This window comes from Dermacentor andersoni, chromosome 9 (genome assembly GCF_023375885.2).
Source record: "Dermacentor andersoni chromosome 9, qqDerAnde1_hic_scaffold, whole genome shotgun sequence".
Lineage (NCBI taxonomy): Eukaryota > Metazoa > Arthropoda > Arachnida > Ixodida > Ixodidae > Dermacentor > Dermacentor andersoni.
This window is the reverse complement of record NC_092822.1, coordinates 87,290,043-87,307,920: the sequence shown is the minus strand read 5'-3', so window position 1 is coordinate 87,307,920 and position 17,878 is coordinate 87,290,043. Positions and strand designations below refer to the sequence as shown.

At 46.2% G+C, this 17,878-nt stretch overlaps 1 protein-coding gene across 2 annotated transcripts in view; it reads right to left on the bottom strand.

Annotated features, from left to right (window-relative positions):
• Positions 1-1,041: 1,041 nt before the first annotated feature.
• Positions 1,042-17,878, bottom strand: part of LOC129384131 (uncharacterized) — a 31,006-nt gene continuing 14,169 nt past the window's right edge. For both annotated transcript variants that reach the window (XM_055069287.2, XM_055069288.2), the window contains 4 exons: positions 13,177-13,236; positions 8,461-8,523; positions 6,021-6,270; positions 1,042-1,281 (listed from right to left, as the gene is read on the bottom strand). In XM_055069287.2, the coding sequence (XP_054925262.1) occupies positions 1,182-1,281; positions 6,021-6,270; positions 8,461-8,523; positions 13,177-13,236 (473 nt within the window). In that variant the 3' untranslated portion in view covers positions 1,042-1,181. The remainder of the gene's footprint in view (positions 1,282-6,020; positions 6,271-8,460; positions 8,524-13,176; positions 13,237-17,878) is intronic.

Below are 17,878 nucleotides of genomic sequence, written 5' to 3'. Positions count from 1 at the left end.
ACGGAAAGATATATTAAAGGAGTTGCAACACAATGCAAAGGCGAAATTGTCTCACAAGCATTTATTTACAAAAAGTAGGGATTTTACTGGTGTAAAACTAAGGTGCGCGAGAGAAATCCAATGCAATAAAAATTCATTCCAAGCTCTTAGCCTGCATAATATATGTATCAGATTATCCTTTCAGTTCTATGAAGTAAACTTTGTACCACGTAGTTCTCACACGTTTCGCTTGCGCGCACATCCTTTGGATTAACATCAACAATGTTGCAAATTCAACTGCTGGATTTCTCAGTTTAACAATCGTGTATAACTAAATGTTCAACACAGGCGACTGTCTGTCAGAACATTTGCATCCTTGGCAGCATATTTGAAAGGCCCCCATCCAGTATGCGACACACACAGTACACATCTTGCTGCATCGAGCCATTACCGATAGGAGAAAAAACCAGGCGGCTCTAAGTCCTCCAATAGTGATACAGTGGGACAGAAAATTAGGATGAATATTGTATATCGTCAATAAGAAGACAGGGACAAAAAATTTGCAACTGCCAAACGCGGCCTTTGTCAAAGGTTCCGATTAAAACAGCGTTCGTGACCAGACTTGTCGTAGGAATGCGCATTGGCACCAGCGCATATTTTTTTCTTTGCACTACAAAGTTGGGCGTTTCATACTGAGGTTTGTTCCTAACGGTCATGATTTTCGTTGTTTTACGTGCGCGACAGGGCGCGGCACTCTCCGTGACTTGCTCTACATTCTTGTTTCGGCGCGTGGTTTAGAACGTGAAAAATGATAGCGAGGCATCAAGGACGACGAAGCGACAGTGATGCGGGCGACACTTCACTGCTTCTCCTCTGTTCTTTTTTATAAAGTTCTAAACCACGCGCCGAAACAAGAACGTATACAACAAGCCTAAGCGCCAAGTTGCCTATGCAGATGTCTTTTGGGCTCTCCGTGACCCTTAGCCCAAAGCATGCAATGACGGGAAGGTAAACATTGCCTGCTTCACCCTTCCTTCTGAAAGATTTCAACACATATGAGCGGAATAATTATATTCAAATTTCATTAGGAGTCACTAATGGTGTGCTCAGCAGCGCGTCATCAAAAACCGTGATTGTAGAAAAATCTTGGGTGCATCCTCCAATGGAGCAATGTTCTTTCTTGAAATCAAGAAAAAAACAAACTACGTCGGTTTCGTTGACACGATCCATGGCGTTGACTGGTGGGTGCTTGCGCGAACGTGTCGTTTCTTCGTATTGCGGCCGCCATGTCTAACGACGTGCCTGAAAGTAAAATAAAAAAAAACGCATTCCAAATTATATATTTACTCGCTTTCTCATGTATTCAATATTATGTTAGAATTCACACATTTCGTATTTTACCGTACGGCCAAAAAACACGAGGCCGGGCATCTATACAACCACGAGTTTTCAAATTTTGGGCAGTAACAAGGTGCGGCTTACAAGCGGCTACAGAGAAACAAGCCAACCAAGATCCCGATGTGCTAATAAAACGGCAGCCCGTCGTCAGCCATACAAATTACTCGAGGATAACACCTAACGGGCAACACGCACAGGTCCAGGGCATATCGTTTGTCGTCCGACGTTTGTTTATCTTTGTAATTGCATTGGAAATGTTTTTGTGATCGCATTCCAGGAACGATGCTAACGCTAGCCCAGAAAAGCAATTTCTTTCCACGTCTGCACTATTTCCCCGCTAGACAAAAGACGTTACTTTTTCATGCGCAAGCGTTCAAATTTTTGTAGTATTTTCAGTTTTTCATCGTGTTCAACATGTGCCTGTAAGTATGCGTGTCCTCAGTTCGATATCAACGCACTGCGTGTCTAATTTCTGGAGCAGTTCCTCGTATACGTAGTATATTGAAGAGAGAAACGTACGTAGTGTATAGGTTCCCGGATGGATAGTTTTAACAGTTATTTAGGCAGCATCTATTGCTCTTAGAATATAAATTGTATCGGAGCCCTCATAATCCGCAAGCCCTGCAGCCTAACCTGGGTATTTAGTCATTACTTTCGCACTGCGACAATGTACGTTAATTCCGTTACAATTCAGAACAAATTCAAATAATTAATTACATTTATCATACATTACAAGCTAAAAAAAAAGGTTAGTAGCCTTTCTCCTGTAGCAGCGGGCCGGAAACATTAAGTCAACTCTGCAAATCAATGTGTATTTGCATTTGAAGTGCGCTACGATTATTAATTTGACACAGAGATAAGAAACTTTCATTTCTTCCTTGATAGCGTGACGGAAACATTTACTTTCGGAGGAAAGACCACGTGTTCCAAAAAAAGATCCTGCAAATAGGAACATAACGGTAGCCGAGTTTCTCTGCAAAACAAACTGAAAGTAATTTATATTACTGTCAGCATTCTTTGGGAAATAAAGACTCGGGGACTCTCCCGTCACAGTGCACTGTCTCACATGTTTAAGAAAGAAAAACAAGCCAACAAAAGTTCTTGAGTTTCCGTGCGGAAGACATCGAAAGGAGTAAGCGCAATTATGATGGTAGTCGCCGGAAGCGCCTAGTAATTCGCGAAGATTGCTTTTCCTAGACATGTACGTACATGCAACAATTACTGCGTTTAACTACCCCTTCGTCGGCGCCACAGTAGAGGGGCGGTGCAAAGCGACACCTGCTACGAAAAGCAGCGGCGATGCTTCTCAGAATGCAAAATCGGTAGGACGCATGAAGGGCCTTTATACCGCCGTCGGTCATACGTTGACCAATGAGGACATTACATAAACGGTCACCTGCATGAGTACGCCGTCTTGCAGAAATCTAGAACAGACATAAATGTGGCAGTGCATGGCACCACGTAAGGATAACTGCCCTTTTCTTAACCTCTCGAGTACTTTTGCTAGTCGTCAAGAACATCAATCAAGGGAGATTCGAGAGGCGTTCGCAATTAGCCACATTAAGTGTGTACGCGGAGGCGTGTCAGTACTTCTTATTCTCGAAAAGGAATTCACATTTGTAAGGTTGAAAGCGGGGGCATGGACGCTCATGGGAATGAAATTTTTTCCTTTAATTCCCTGGCTGTTTTTTTCTTCATATAAAGTGCAATAATATATCCAAATACAATGTCGAATAATGAAGCCTTGCTTGACGCCTTTTCTACCCTTATCTGCCGCTTGCGCAACAAAAAAAGCACTTCATCATCAATTATAAATCGCCATTTGGTAGTCACCTCTGTGTCCTCTCCCCGAAACATTATTTGGCTGCTCGCGCTTTTTTCTCGCCATAAATAGCTGACGGGTGCACTCTCCTACACTAAAGAAGCAGAAAATAAGCCCTATTCGGGTTTTTTCACATGAGAGCCATTACGCACAACATTAGCGAACACCTTCGAAGTCGGAGTGAGTGCGAGCGTAGCATCCGCCAGTTCGCTTACTGAGGCACCTGCGTACATCTTAGGAACCGAGTACTCGACAGAGGACGCCGCAGGCCATTATGGGCTTGATCACCGCCCCTATTTCTCTTGCTAACGGGAACTTCAGGCCCGTAGGAGGCAGTGAGAATTGTTGTCCTTCGGGCACGCGAAGCTCAAATTCAGTGAAAAAAATTTCTGGCTCTACCGTAAGCGAGAGTATAGATGTAAGCATGAAATGGCAACCGGCAAAGCAGACTGGTTGGAGATGATACTAGCCACGATGGGTGTAGCTACCCATCGTGGCTAGTATGTCGTGGCTAGTAGAACTAGTGCATGTTCGCTGCGGCACACCCGACCACACCATACCGCACCACGCCACGCCATGCTATGCACTGATCCCTATTAACGCTGCCCAGCTCGAAGAAGAAAACCGTCTGAAGGCGGCACGACAAGCAGAGAAAGACGTCAGGGAGAGGAGGGCATTGCCCAATTAAAAGAATAAAATCGCCGGAAGGAGTTCGCCCCTAGGCGTGCCACCATCTCTCGAGGCGGCGCAATACGCTTGCCCCGGAACTCACGGACCGCTGGCCTTCAAAAGAGCGCAGGCAAAACTGTCTCAGTGCCAAAAGATTACAATGAAGTGTATACGGTGCCCTGCATCTGCCTTTTAAACGCCGCTATTGTAAATGACAAATAAAATTTCAGCGTACTGGAAGTTACAGCTTAGCTTCAGTGATACTGTGAACAAGCATTTGGAAGTACTCACGAGCAATATATTTTAAACTTATCTGGGCAGTAACTAGCGTATGTAATGTAGTCCTGTTGGGGGCCAGAGACCGCTCTTTCTTAAATTTTAACTGGTTGCCCGGATGCTCTCGTTTTGCTCACGCAACTTGCTCTTGTGTTCTTGTTTAAGTGCGCGAATAACGGCTCGGGCTTCTGTCTCAAGGACACACGAAGGATGCCGACAACGGGGCTTAAAGCATTTCATCCGTAAAAAACCGTGGGGTTTGATTTCCTTTCTGTGAACACAGAGGGCTACCATCAATCAATCGTTTATTCCGTCCATTTACCGATGAATCAATGAACTAGTCAATCGAGTAAGCGTCATTTATGAAATTGATGAAATACGTAAAATATGCTTTCAGCAACAGACTATGTGGCTAGCATCTCGTCGAATACAGGAAGCCATATATACCACAACGACGCTTATATCTGCTTAAAGATCGAGCAAATCGCCTAAATTAACAAGCATTGACTTGCTGAGGAAGAGTCGTGGCATCTGATTGGACTAGTAGAAGCGTTTACATGCAACATCAAAACTTCTAGAGCCTTTCTTTTCGCACGCGTAGTGTTCCCAAGTTCAGCTCAATGCGTTGGCGGGCTAGTTGGGGCGAATCCATAATTACTTTGTTTAGCGCAAAACAACGGACACTAGAAAGACGACAGGACAAGGTGCCTAAATTGTCCTGTCCTGTCATCTTTCTTGTGTCCGTTGTCTTGCGCTAAACAAAGCAATTATTGTTCCCAACTTATCGCGACAAAGATGTCCCAGTATTCATTCACCGTATACGCGATTTCAGTTTCCGCAACTGGCTCGCCTAGTGTTCTCACGTGAGATATTAAATATGGGGTCTGAGAAGAGGTACAGTTGGAACTCGATTTAACGAAGTGATGACTATGCTCGAATTATTTCGTTAAATCGGCAAGTTCGGAAAATCGAGTAAGAGTTTTGGTCCTTCGAAATCTAAAATTGTAACGTAGCGTCACCCGAAAAGTACCGCGGCATCTTATTCGCCGCTAACCCACGCCTGCGCCTGCAAAATGTCCGCGAGGGGAGCCAAATACCACCGACCCTAGCGCCATCCGGTACGGAAGAACGCTAGCACCTACCGAGTCCATTGTCCGTGCATAGGCGCGGCGTGGAGCCTCGTCACAATGAAGCTAGGGCCGTGACTAGGGTGCTTCTATCTTTTAACGCGATGGCGTTAGAGAGTGCGCTCAAAGAAAAACCCACCTGCGTCAAGATTAGAAAGAAATGACAGCTTTCTTTTACCGATATATTTCTGCAAAAGCTTCGTTAAATTGGGTGTAATGCAGGGCAGTTTCGCTAATTCGGGTTGGCAACATTGACCCTTATGGCTGTTGGCGGGAAATTGAAATTTCTTCATTAGATTGGGAACTTCGTAAAATCGGGTTTCGCTGGATCAAGCTTTCACTGTAATTTGTGTAAAAGAAACGACCCTATGAAAGGTTGCAGTGACGTTTCACTTCGTAAACGCAGGTTAGGCGCAAGCGTGTGAATCCCGCGAACATACACAGAGAGAGAGTGTGATTGTGAAGAGGAAGAGGCGCTATTTTCTGCCGTATAAACAGAGAGAATCGCGGCATCGAAGCACAAACGGAAAGCAGGCACTTTCCTTCTACGGCCCTCGCGTTCCTCGAGGCTTCAAACTTAATCTCGCCGATATCGCAGACTCTGCGCTTACGCGTGATAATTTCTAAAATCCGAAGAAGACAGTATGAGAATATCCTCGAACAGAAAGCTACTAAGTACTGTCGGGTATGTGTCAGGACACTGGCCAGCGTATTCCGAAAGCGTTTCTCTTCAGGCTGACTCTGCTCACCGATGGCGGACGCCACGTCGGTGCGAGCCGTGCGAGCGCGACCGCATGCGTCTCACACGCTTCCTCTTCTTGCCAGAGACCTTGCGGGGGCCACGAGAGACGCACACACCGGACGAAACGCGGTACTTAGGTTTCTCGCAGAGACAAATGCCGTCCTCGCACTGTGCTTTGCCCAAGCATGGTGAGGTCACGTTGCATTCCGCGCCCACGTAGCCAGGCGACGGAGGAACAGCAGCCGGTGACACTGCGGCTGAAGATAGAGGCTTTAGGTTTTTGGGCACAGTACAGAAAACATAAATGAAACTGGGGCTGTGGAGACAAGTAAAACACTGATGGAAGATTATTGACGTAGAGGAATGGGTAATACGCAACTGAGGAAACTTCCTACAATTACTAGTTTAGCGTAGATCACAACGTTGCCAAATAAGTCACAGTTTCGCCTGAAAGGCGTAGCATCGATTGCGATAGCAAATTAGTAGACAGCCATACAAAGTAACGATAGTAGTTTTATTGGCCGTGTAATCCTGGTAAAGCTTCGCTAAACTAATTAACAAGCATAGTGTTAACGTTAACAGGCAAACCTGAAAGCTTCTCGCACGATGACAGCGGACACTCGCTGTCAAAATTAAGCTGGCGTGAGGGAGCGTGGCAGCAGCAGCGAGCGAAGTGACCTTCGTGCCGTCCACTGCTACAGCGCAAACTGAGCGGCGAGAACTCGACTGAGCCCTCGACACACCTAGACTCTGTCCCCAACGCAGATCGCTTTCGAGGTACTGATCACGTGACCACGCGCGGCCGCGCAACACACAGTTGCTCTCAGTGTACAATGCTGCCCCCTGCTCCCTCCCTCCAAATGCCTCGCACCCGATGGAACACGGCGCGCTGCCTCCCCGCTTTTCTTCCTTGCGTGCGCGAGATTGAGCCACGATCGTCGACTCCCCTCGCACGCTTTCACTCGCACATAGAGCATACGGTGCGCAACCCGTCGCGGTTCCTTAGTGACTATGGTGTTGGGCTGCTAGGCACGAGGTCGCGGCATCGAATCCCGGCCACGGCGGCCGCATTTCGATGGCGAAATGTGAAAACACCCGTGTAATTAGATTTGCGTGCACGTTAAACAACCCGAGGTGGTACAAATTTCTGGAATATCCCACTATGCAGTGTCTCATAATCATATCGTGGTTCTAAGCAGTTCTAAGCACTTTAGGGCACATGCATTTTGAAATTAAAGTACAGCGGTTAGGAACTAATTCATGCTTAGCAGAAATAGCAGAACCATAGTGCCCCTTTCGGAACATCCGCTCCGAAAACCTTCAAAAGATGCGTGAACCTTTCATTTAGAATCATCCCGTGCTCTTTCATGCGCAGCATGTTGTAAATTTAACTGAAACCCCCAAAATACTTCATACCAAACTTCAAGACCACTTATTTTCAAAGTGGCGCTTGTGTTACGATTTCCGCTATTCAAACATTGCTCCACTGCAGTTCGGTTTCAATTTTGCAATTGCAACATGAGCCCTAGGGTAAACTTTTCAAAGTTTAATTACTGAATCTTTTCCATTTTTACTTGAACACGTTGATTTCTTATGCAGGCAATTTCAGCTTATTCCAGGAATGCACCCACAAATGGGAAGAGTGCTGTCACGCATGATTAAAAAATCTGCTTGAACTAGGAGGTATACAAACCTATTAACCTAACAATTTGGCAATGAAAAGATGCTAGGAACCCAGTATGCATTTTCGTGTTTGCGCCGGTGCTGTAACTCGCGTTGGCTGCCTGTAGATTAACGTATCTCATTTCAAAGATACTTTAGCGCAGATAGCAGTGCAGCTTCTCGGTGCACTAGCAACCGTGTGGTGCCCTGCATTTAATTTTTGGGGAACTTTACCATCCTATTTGGGACAGATATAGTACTTAATGGCGGTAGGCGGCGTAATTTTCAAGATTTTTGTCTTGCATATTTGACATCATGGGGTGTTACCGTCATGAAACATCCCACAGAGAAATTCAAAACCCCACGAAACGCGCACCGGGTGAATTGATCGAGCTTAATTCATATTGAATAAGATCATTGAAATCTTAAATAGACGTACACAATAGAAGATTGGGGCAGTTTGGTATTTTACTTTCCCTGTGTTTAAGTCCTCGTCGCGATGGAATGACAACTATGACTATTTATTCCTTTTTAAAATGTCATAGGAAGCAACAATCAACTGCTTGATGCTGAAGGGAGCGGACAGACCTTGCAATCCATGACACTAAGAAATGCAAGTCTTCATCTTCCATTCGTCGTTTTGCGGATTAATTTCAGGTATTCTAGAGAAAGGCACCACTAAATGCAGGCTTATGCAGCTATTAAGGAAAAATACAGTGTGTAGAGGCACTGCAATTGCCATCCATATTTCTCCATGACAATCGGACAGAATATAAGCAACTTACGTGATGTCTCCTCCTTTTGCAGTTTCTCCACCTTTTCAGTAGCCGCTGTGGTTTTGACGTCCACTAAAATAAGGAGAAGAATATATTAATAATTTAACATGCAGTCGCAATTACATCGTCACTTCACTTGTAAGGTTCGAAAAAAAAGTGTGGCGAACGATATGTTACAAAAGCGAACCGAGTTAGGTGGAATAAGCATTGTGGTGATGGTGGCGGTCGTAGTAGTAGTAGTAGTAGTAGTAATGAGCGTAGTCCAAGTAATGAACATAGACTCAAGTGCATCTTGTACCAGCAGGAGGGGCCCTTAGTCCAGGGTTCGTGTAGCTTTGGCTGCCGAGTGGGCATTGATTCACCAGCTGTCACTGGTCGTCCAGGCAAGAGGTCAGCAGCACGGCCAGCCATTGGGACTGGCGGCGGTCGGGGATGGTGGGAACCGCGGAATCTTCCCGACAACTCCAGGTGTACGGAGCTATAACTTACCGTATTCGCCACGTATTTGCACATTGTATTATTACCCGCCGTGGTTGACTAGCGGCTATAGATGGTGCTGGGCTGCTAAGCACGAGGTAGGGGATCAAATCCCGGCCACCGCATTTTGATGGGGGTGAAATCGCGAAAACACCTGCGAATTTAGATTTGGGTGCAAGTTAAGGAACCCCAGCGGATCCTAATTATTCCGGAGTCCCTCCCAACGACATGCCTCATAATGGTATCGTTGTTCTGGCACATAAAACCCCACAATTTATTTTATTTTTTTACGTTTTACTATGGCATTGTGTGAGTTACCACTGGTGTAGTAAGCTTAGGTGTGTATACGTGTCTGTGTGTAGTCCTCGCCAGACGAGAGCCTCCTCTCATGGTTAGCTTATTATGTGAGGGGGTAGCCTTTCCTCCTAATCGGTAGTATTGGGTTATTTCTGCGTATGGCTTAAGCAGGTGGCAGGTATTCATCTCCGTAGCCTGTGTGCCATAGACAAGAACGGCACCGCGAGCGGCGCTGCGGCGCCGGCGTTGAGAGCGCCGCATGCGAGGCAAAATTCAACTAGCGGGTGGTACGCCTCTCCCATCTCATTCGCACCGCCTTGATTGCCTGTTGCACTGCACGTACTTGGGCACGTTTCGTACCGCGCGCGATGTGTGCCTACGTGTGTGTGCGTGGACGTTTTATTCGAAGGACGACGTGCACGCTTCTATTTGCCTTTAAGAAGACCGGTACGCTTCACGATTATTGTTATGGCTGCAATGCGGCGAAAAGGCAGCGTCTTCTTAGCCATGTAAGTGACGCTTAGCGGGTAATTGGAAACGACATCGCATGTGCCGCCAAAAAAATCGTCGGCACATACGATGCGTGTTAGCTCAAGTCATTTTTGCAGTTTCCCACAATATGTTTGCTGCACATCCGTGTTGTCTCTGATGACGACAACGAACTTCCATCGACACTGTGCGGAAATAAATAAAATATATGGCCGCATAGCACAAGTACGACATGCGCACACAATTTTAACTAGTACGTCCCTTACAGTATAGATTAGAGGCAGCGATGTAAATAGCAGTGCTTTTTAACAGTGCTCAAGAGACGGAAGTTGAAAGTATTAGTAATCATTTCTGCTTCAGCAATACCGGCGCGACCAAGACGCGGGCGTGTATCGTCCACTCTCGATCGATCGGTGCAGTGGTGATGCAGGAATGAACTCCGGTCATGTTCAATGCATCGTGCACATATTCAATTTCACGGCACGCGTGAACTTCGGCCACTGCTAGCGCATACAACAGAAGTGGTTTCCATTCTTGGGCAGCGCACACACAAACGAAACACGAGAAAGAAGACAGAACAATCGCTGGTCGAACAACTGAAAGTTTTTATATGAATAAAAGGATTATATACCGAGTAATCATGAAATTCATGTGGGTTACATATAAAAAACGTCATACACTCACGAGTGATCAATGAACGAGCTGGCTTCGTTTGCCAGTTGTTCACTTCGTTCGGTGCACCGCAGTAATACATGTCTTTCGGCTGCTTTCTTTTGTACCATTTTCTTGTGAATCGGCAGAAGTTCACTGGTGGCATCAAACCTGTCGTGTTTACATTGCTGTCGCGACTGTTAACAACACAATAATTATTTCTGGTCATCCGAAGAGGCGCCGCCGCAAACAAGAGACGTTTCGCGTGCAGCGCGAACTGAACGCGGTCGCGACATGAAGGGAAACGGTGGCGGAAGCCTACACCCGTCGGAGGTGAAATCGTTCCGCCAGGGGAGAAACGAGCACTGGCGTCTAGGATGAAACTTGGCGTGCGGACGTCTATGTACCGGTGCTTCCAGCTATAGCGTGGGCTCGCTTATTACCGGGCACAGACTCATTGCACGGAGTACATACTACCCTGACTTGATGCAGTTTGTCTCGATGTGTCGTCAGTAGTCGGCGCGCCGTCCGTGGTGCGCATTCGCCCTTTGTGCACGGCATGCCACTTGGGAGTCAGTGACTATGATAGTGTTTGGATCACTGCGGATGGCAACAAGGGCCATGGCAGACTGTTCTGTTCTGCTTTTACCGAACTGGATGTTCTTATCGATGCTGTGACGATGGTATTCATCGCTTTACATATGACGCTGACAGGCGACGCCCCGTGTCACTCGTATTCTGCCGCGTCCGTGTATCGGACAGCCCAGTGGTTGGCGAACATTCTGGCGTGGGCTTTGGGCCTGTCCTTCCAGCTTCCTTCATGAAGTGCGGGGTCTCTATTCTTCGATATCGGTGCTACCTGCAATGTACCGATTCTGTTCACCGACTCTGTTCACCGATTGTCACCGGTAGTGATTCTTGCACGGCGCTGTTCCAGTTCGATGTCCATGAGTACCCTAGCTCTTGCAGCCGGCGTAGTCCTGTGGCTGACTTGAGCAGCAGCGGTTGCTGGATAAATATGTGAGCTTTGAGAATTTGGCATGTGGTGGTGGCTCCAACGGCATGCAGTTTTCCTGTGGACGAGTCCGTCAGCATTCAGCGCTATTTTCTACGCCCTTCGCGACAGCACGTTGTTTCTTCTCTATTTCCGATGGTCTCATCGTACAATACGGGATAAAGTGCGTGATCCGGCTGATGATTATTGCCTGAACCAGTCGTTGCGCATCTTTCTGCCTCAGCCCGTGGTGTCTCTTGGTGAATCTGTTAATAATCCGAATTATGCGCTATCGATATCGTTAAGTGATATATGGCATGCGTGGCACAGCCATCCTTCCTTATGGCTAGGCCTAGCACGCGTACATTATCGGTCACGGGCACGTTATTGTCTACAATGTGTATGATTTGTATGGTTGAGTTAGGTTCCCTGTTGCTAGGACTGTTTCTCTGGAGTATCAAGAGCTCCGGCTTGGTCGCCAATACTGTCAGGTTCCCGGTTGGAGTGCATCTTGTGTTTCCCCTTCAGATCTTATCGTGGTTCATATGGCCAAGTTGTCGGCATAGACTTAGTGATTTACCTCAGGGATCTCAGGGATCTCAGTGAGCCTTTCTGGCAGTTTGCGTATTGCTAGGCTTAATCGAGTTGGTTACATTACACTCCTTTGGTTGGTTACATTACGCTCATGGCACTCCTTGGTTGGGTGTGTCAAAGGTGTCGATTCACAGCACTTTTATTCCTAGTCGTGGCCGTTCGGTTGCTGACGAAAATTCTTATGTACTCGTAGATTTTTCTCTACCTATTCGTTGTCATCAATCAAGTAATATACAAAGAACGCGTTCAAATTCACCAAGTGTGATTATTTAATCTTTCTCGAAGCTCGCGGAAAACAAAACCAATTTCGCGGTGATCATTTTTAAGTTTAAATTATTTTCGAAAATCTCCTATTGCACATAAAATAATTCTAATCATTAAGATGGATTATTCAGAGAGGCTGACACTACTTGCACGAGAAATTGAAACACATATACAGCTCAATAACGAAACATTACTAATTACCTTCTTAATTAATTACTATATGGCACATATGGCAATTTACGAATTGTAGCAGGTGAGTTTGCAAGGCGTGTACACTTGGAATGAATTTGTAGAATAAACTACCAGAATGACACCACCTTGGAGATATTCGCCATGAAACTCACCGCAAAAATGCCCTGTTCTAGCTACTCTTTTAACAAAACGCTCTTTTATGCATTGAAGGACAAAAGTAACTAGAACGCCCATGAATTTCGTCTTAGAGTTTGGGAAATACCTCGAAACTGGTGTCATCTGGGAAATTCATTTCAAGTGGGTGCGTCTTGCAAGCTCACCGACTACAAATAATAAATTACAATATATGCCGTAAAGTAATTGTTTATGCAGTTAATTAGCGACATTTTTTTATTATTGTGAATGAGTGTCTAGACTTCTTACGTTAGTAACGTCCTTCTCTACGAATAATCCAGCTCAATGACAAGTATTATGACATCTGCCACAGGTGATTTTTAAGAACTCCGCAAAAATTAATATGATCAGCCAGCATGTTAAATTAATGCTTAAGGGGGTGGACCGGCCTTCCGATTCATGACAATAAGAATTCCAAAACTTCGCTTTCCGTTCAATGTGTTGCGGATTAGTGGTAAAGGTTTTAGTGTAAGGCGTCAATAAATGCAGACTTATTAAGTTATGGAGAAAACAAAAGAGAGATATGTTTTCCAGGCACCGCCACTATCATCAAAATTTCTCCATAATTATTGAACGTGAAATACGCAACTTACGTGTGGTCTCCTTCCTCGGCAGTTTATCCGCTTTTTCAGTGTCGCCTGTGGATCTGGCTCCTGCGATAATTATGAGAACATTGAATTAATTGTTAAATTGCGAGCCGAACTTGCGAAGTCACTTCATTTGTAAAGTTGGAAAAATATGTGGTGAATCATATATCATGAAAGGTAATTGAGTTCGATGAAAAAGAGAATGACGTGGTAAATTTATAGGAAAACAATGTGCCTTGCTTCGACATGCTGCTCTAGCCGACATTTGATAATGAGTGCTCGAACACTTCTTTCCTTGAAGTTGCTTTTCAAAGCGCTGTAGTTGCCCCATTGTTTCGCTCTTACTGTTACTTTTGAAACAGAAAACCCGGACAGTCTGTCTGACCGATTTTTCGCTCCTCGCAGGGACATTGAAGATCTCATTGGCCAAGCTCCTGACTTCAGAGAGACCTTGGCTCTCGTAACTGCGAACGCCTGCTGTGAGCTCCCAGCAACCTGAGCGTGCTCAGCTCGAGTTCGTGGGTTCGAACCCGGCAGAGGTGGCCGCGTTCCGATGCGGGCGAAATGCTAAAATACTCGTGTGTATTGCAGTGGGTGCACGATACACGTCCTGCATCATAATTTGATCATTGTTATGGCTCGCAAAAAAAAAATCAAAATTTGATTTTATGACGTCCCAGCCTCTCCATACATTAAGTTACTGAAGCCGAACTCTTACGCCGTGCTAGGTCACAGTCGCCATATTACAAATATTCCCCGTATTAGAATCGAGTGCGTCGGCTATTTACATATGACTGATCGTACATTACAACGGAATCGGTGGTGCTGGCGTGCATTCCAAAATGTATACACCACTATTCGTGTTGTGGAAGTAGTCTGGTTAGACATGATTCTTTCGCTATAGAATTGGCTACAGCATGCGAAAATTTCCGGAGTCATGCGTCGAGCCACAGCATTGTAACATTTGCAAGTCGGTGAAAAACGGTCACCGGAAGAAGACACATAAACAATCTACGGACATCAATATAAGCTGTTGAATAAAAATTGAATTGATTTTATTTTACATATCTGGTCTATGCAATATAATTCGCTATAACCGGGCAGGATTCATCACTGTGCACATGTTTAGCTGTACGCGTGTATCCACAAAAGGAATTTCACAATTATTTTTCTTAGTTTTCCGAAGACAATTTAACAACGCAAGTATTCAGTCGATTTCCAAACACTGCTTTGTTTTAAGTGATGAAACAACTTGATATTTTGCTCGATCCCTCGTGCACTGACTCGGATACCTTTTTTCTTGTGGGTTAGATCGTGGCTTGCCTCAAGAAACGTGTGACTAACGAAGGTGATAGGTGCCATTTTCTAGCTTGTAATTTATATTCCCTGCACGAGGCCTACAGACAAATTGAAATATTGTTTTTAATAGAGAGTTTTAGCAGAGCGTTTACGGTCCGCTGCGCTCAGACCGGCCTATCACAACAATTGGCACGCAGCCGCTCAGCAAAACGCTACCGGGAACACTGACGCGCGTGCGCACAGCACACATAGCGGCAGCGGAACGTGGGATGCTGACCACGTTCCGCTAGGAACCTGATTTAGTGGTGCGTCAGGGAGCGTGTAGTTGCTTTCGTAATCGTTTTACCGCCAAGCTGAGAGCACGTCAGTGGCATCTCTGGAAGACGCTCTTGTTAGATAAGCGAAATCAATGCATTCTGTGAAGCCACCGGTGCGCGTGAAACGTGTGCGGAGCGGAGCGCAAGCAAACGCTCTGCTAAAACTGTCTATTGTGTTTAGCTTGCTTTGAGAACTCCCCGTGGTTTCTTGTGACTGTCTAGCAGTTTTGCAGCGCCGATCTTGAAGACATAGCCGTCTAGCACAGTGGTAAAAAACCACATGGCGGTATGGTACCACTTTATCCCCGTGCGATTGTACCATTTTACTGCTGGTACCGCACGGCGGCACCTTGCTAAGGAGAGTGTTCTTGCAATCTTCCCTCGTGACAGCTACAGTTTTGAGTCGGTATCGTTTGAGACGCGGCGTCTCTGGTTGCATACGCTACGCGCAGCCATGAACTGATCCCTTGAGGAAGTGACACTCGAAGTACCGGTTGGCCCCCGCGTATAGGTAAGGCACGGTGGTAACGGGCACGCCGCCCAAAACACGTATTATCCCCAACACTGTGTCACAAATACCCACTTCTCAAAGCGTGCTAAACGCATTCGTGGATAGTAACCTGAAGTTGCTTCGTTATAATTATTTCAATTTTGCAAATGGCTGTAAACAGGCATTGCTGTAAAGAGAGGACACACAAGTTAGCAGTAGACGCATCGAGCCAGCGACGACATGAAGTGGCCGCACGCCCAATTTTGCTCCCAGGAGAAAAAAATGCGATGGGGTCAAGTTTTCCAGGTTGCGATTGAAACAAATTACGCAGAAGATATTTTCTTTTTTTTTTCTTCTTCATTTTTTATGTCGGTACGTAGTAGAAATAGGTCACACATCTCGACTTGCTCTTTATATATACGGAACGCATCACTGGCGCAATCTTTCTAAAATGTTTATCGCTATAGCAAGAACAAATGTGTATCAGCAGAGGGCAATAGTAATTAGACACATTTCTAGAGCAGTTCCATGATCATTTTTGAGCCCTAGCGTGTAATACCGCATGGGCATTGCCGTCTAAAGGTCTTGGTTGTCGCTGTCGTTAGCGAACTTTCCGTAACATCTCAGGCAGCATGTGGAATGAGCTCGAAGGAAAAAGCATCAAAGTGGGGTGGCCTACCGATTCATTGTTTTTTAATGATTGTAGTGCAAAGTAGGAAAAAATGTGACCTTGAATTGGAAGCAACTGCGACCCACTCTTCTTCAGGGGATACAGTTTACCACATTGGCGAGATACAGCCACTTCGCAACGGTTCTACTTGCTGCAATCCATTATACTACACCGCTTCATACTACAGCTTCGGCTTAGTTGGCTTCACAAGAAATAATTTCGTCGGCTGTCGCTGTATATTGTAATAAACCAAACACAACTTTATGAATTCTCCGCCTGGGCTGTAGGCTTAAGTACATGAACCTCTTGTGTATTCCATTTCAATAATGTCAGGTGTAGAAACAAGCTTGTTTCGTCCCAAGAAAGTAATGGCGCAACACATGCAAGTGAATTTACTAACGTAACTCTCCAATCTCCCCCATTATTCGTTAAAACAAAACAAACAATGTGGAGATGTCACGCACTGTAGGAGTCGTCATATCCGACTTTTTGGTGAGCCGGCAAGACGACAACGTGTATCACAATAAAAGAAACGGACTAGATTTAAACCAGTCAAACGCTTCTCGCAAGACCATCCTCTGCCCTGGCAGCGATACACGACAAAGCACCATCACTACGACACCAGGAACGCCACTAGAAATGTTCACTAAACATAGCGTGCCCATCGCAATCAGCTGTGCCCGCTTAAGCTTTATGATTGGAATTCCGCCAGTATGATCGCGAATAAATGACAGCGGGAGTTCCTCGGCTTCTTCTTCAGACGTAAAACTATTTTCATTGTTAGCTAACAGCGAGCGAGCTGTCACTTCTGTAATCGCGTGCTCGTGACGTTGGCTCGCCCTTGCTGGTTCCGGCCTCGACGGAACAGAGCTTGCGAGAGGGAACACCTGCTGCTGAGCTATCGCGCCAGGTGTTGCGTGAGGAGAGAGGGTATCATTGCGACGCCACGTCACCCTCGCTCTCTCTCTCTCGGATTCCTGTATTATCCTCGCGTTGCTTAACCACGCAAACTCTCAACGCGCTCGCTTGCTCACAAGGATTTCATAACTCGAAGGACCGCTCAGCGGCGTTTAACTGGACATTAATGCTTTCGTATTCACAACTCATAAGAAGTACTTAGGTGTCCTCGGATTCCTCTCTCGCATGTGTACCTGTGGTTTTCGGGAAACAAGGAAAATCGCGCTCCAATCCACGCGGTACAGGTGGTTTTTCAGGGAAGCTGCGGTATCACCTGATCCAATAGACCAATGTGACGTATCCTCTAACTGGGTCCTGCCGAGCCCGAGCACGATGCCTTTGTGCATATTGACATTGCTGCTCCTCTCGTTGCTCATCGTATTCGCGCTACTCCTCAGACGTCCTAACTGTTCTTGGCTTGCTTTGGGCAGGTACCGCTGCGTCCTGTCGCCGCTCATCGTGTTGCCGCTGCTCTTCGGGAGTACTAACTGTGCGCGGCCTTTCCATACCGCTATGACAACACAAATGAAATCAGATACTAGGCGCGGTCTTTTACATATGAAAGTGTAGCGACGTCACTCACTGCTTCGTATGCTACAGCTGCCACTTTCCGGCAACTGCAGTTGTGAAACCGTAATCGCTACCGGGAAACGCTTGCGGCGAACGCTATCCGCGGAGGCGAACATTCTGGCTCTTTTGTTTTCCGTCCCCCCGCGCGGCCGGCGCCGCCGCTGCCGCGAATGCGCAGAGGCGAGCGCCATCTCTGGGTGCTGCAAGGAACCCAGCCGCGCACGCGGCATCCACCTTCCGCTGTCATTGGCTGAGTTTTTGGAGACGGAGACGAAAAAATCCTCAGATCCTATAGTCCTGTATCGCTTCGCTGTAAAACAAAATACATCTGCAGCCTAATGACAAGAATATCGTGCTGCTGTGCTTGGGTGCCCGGTTTCGGAACACGCCATCGATTACGTGACT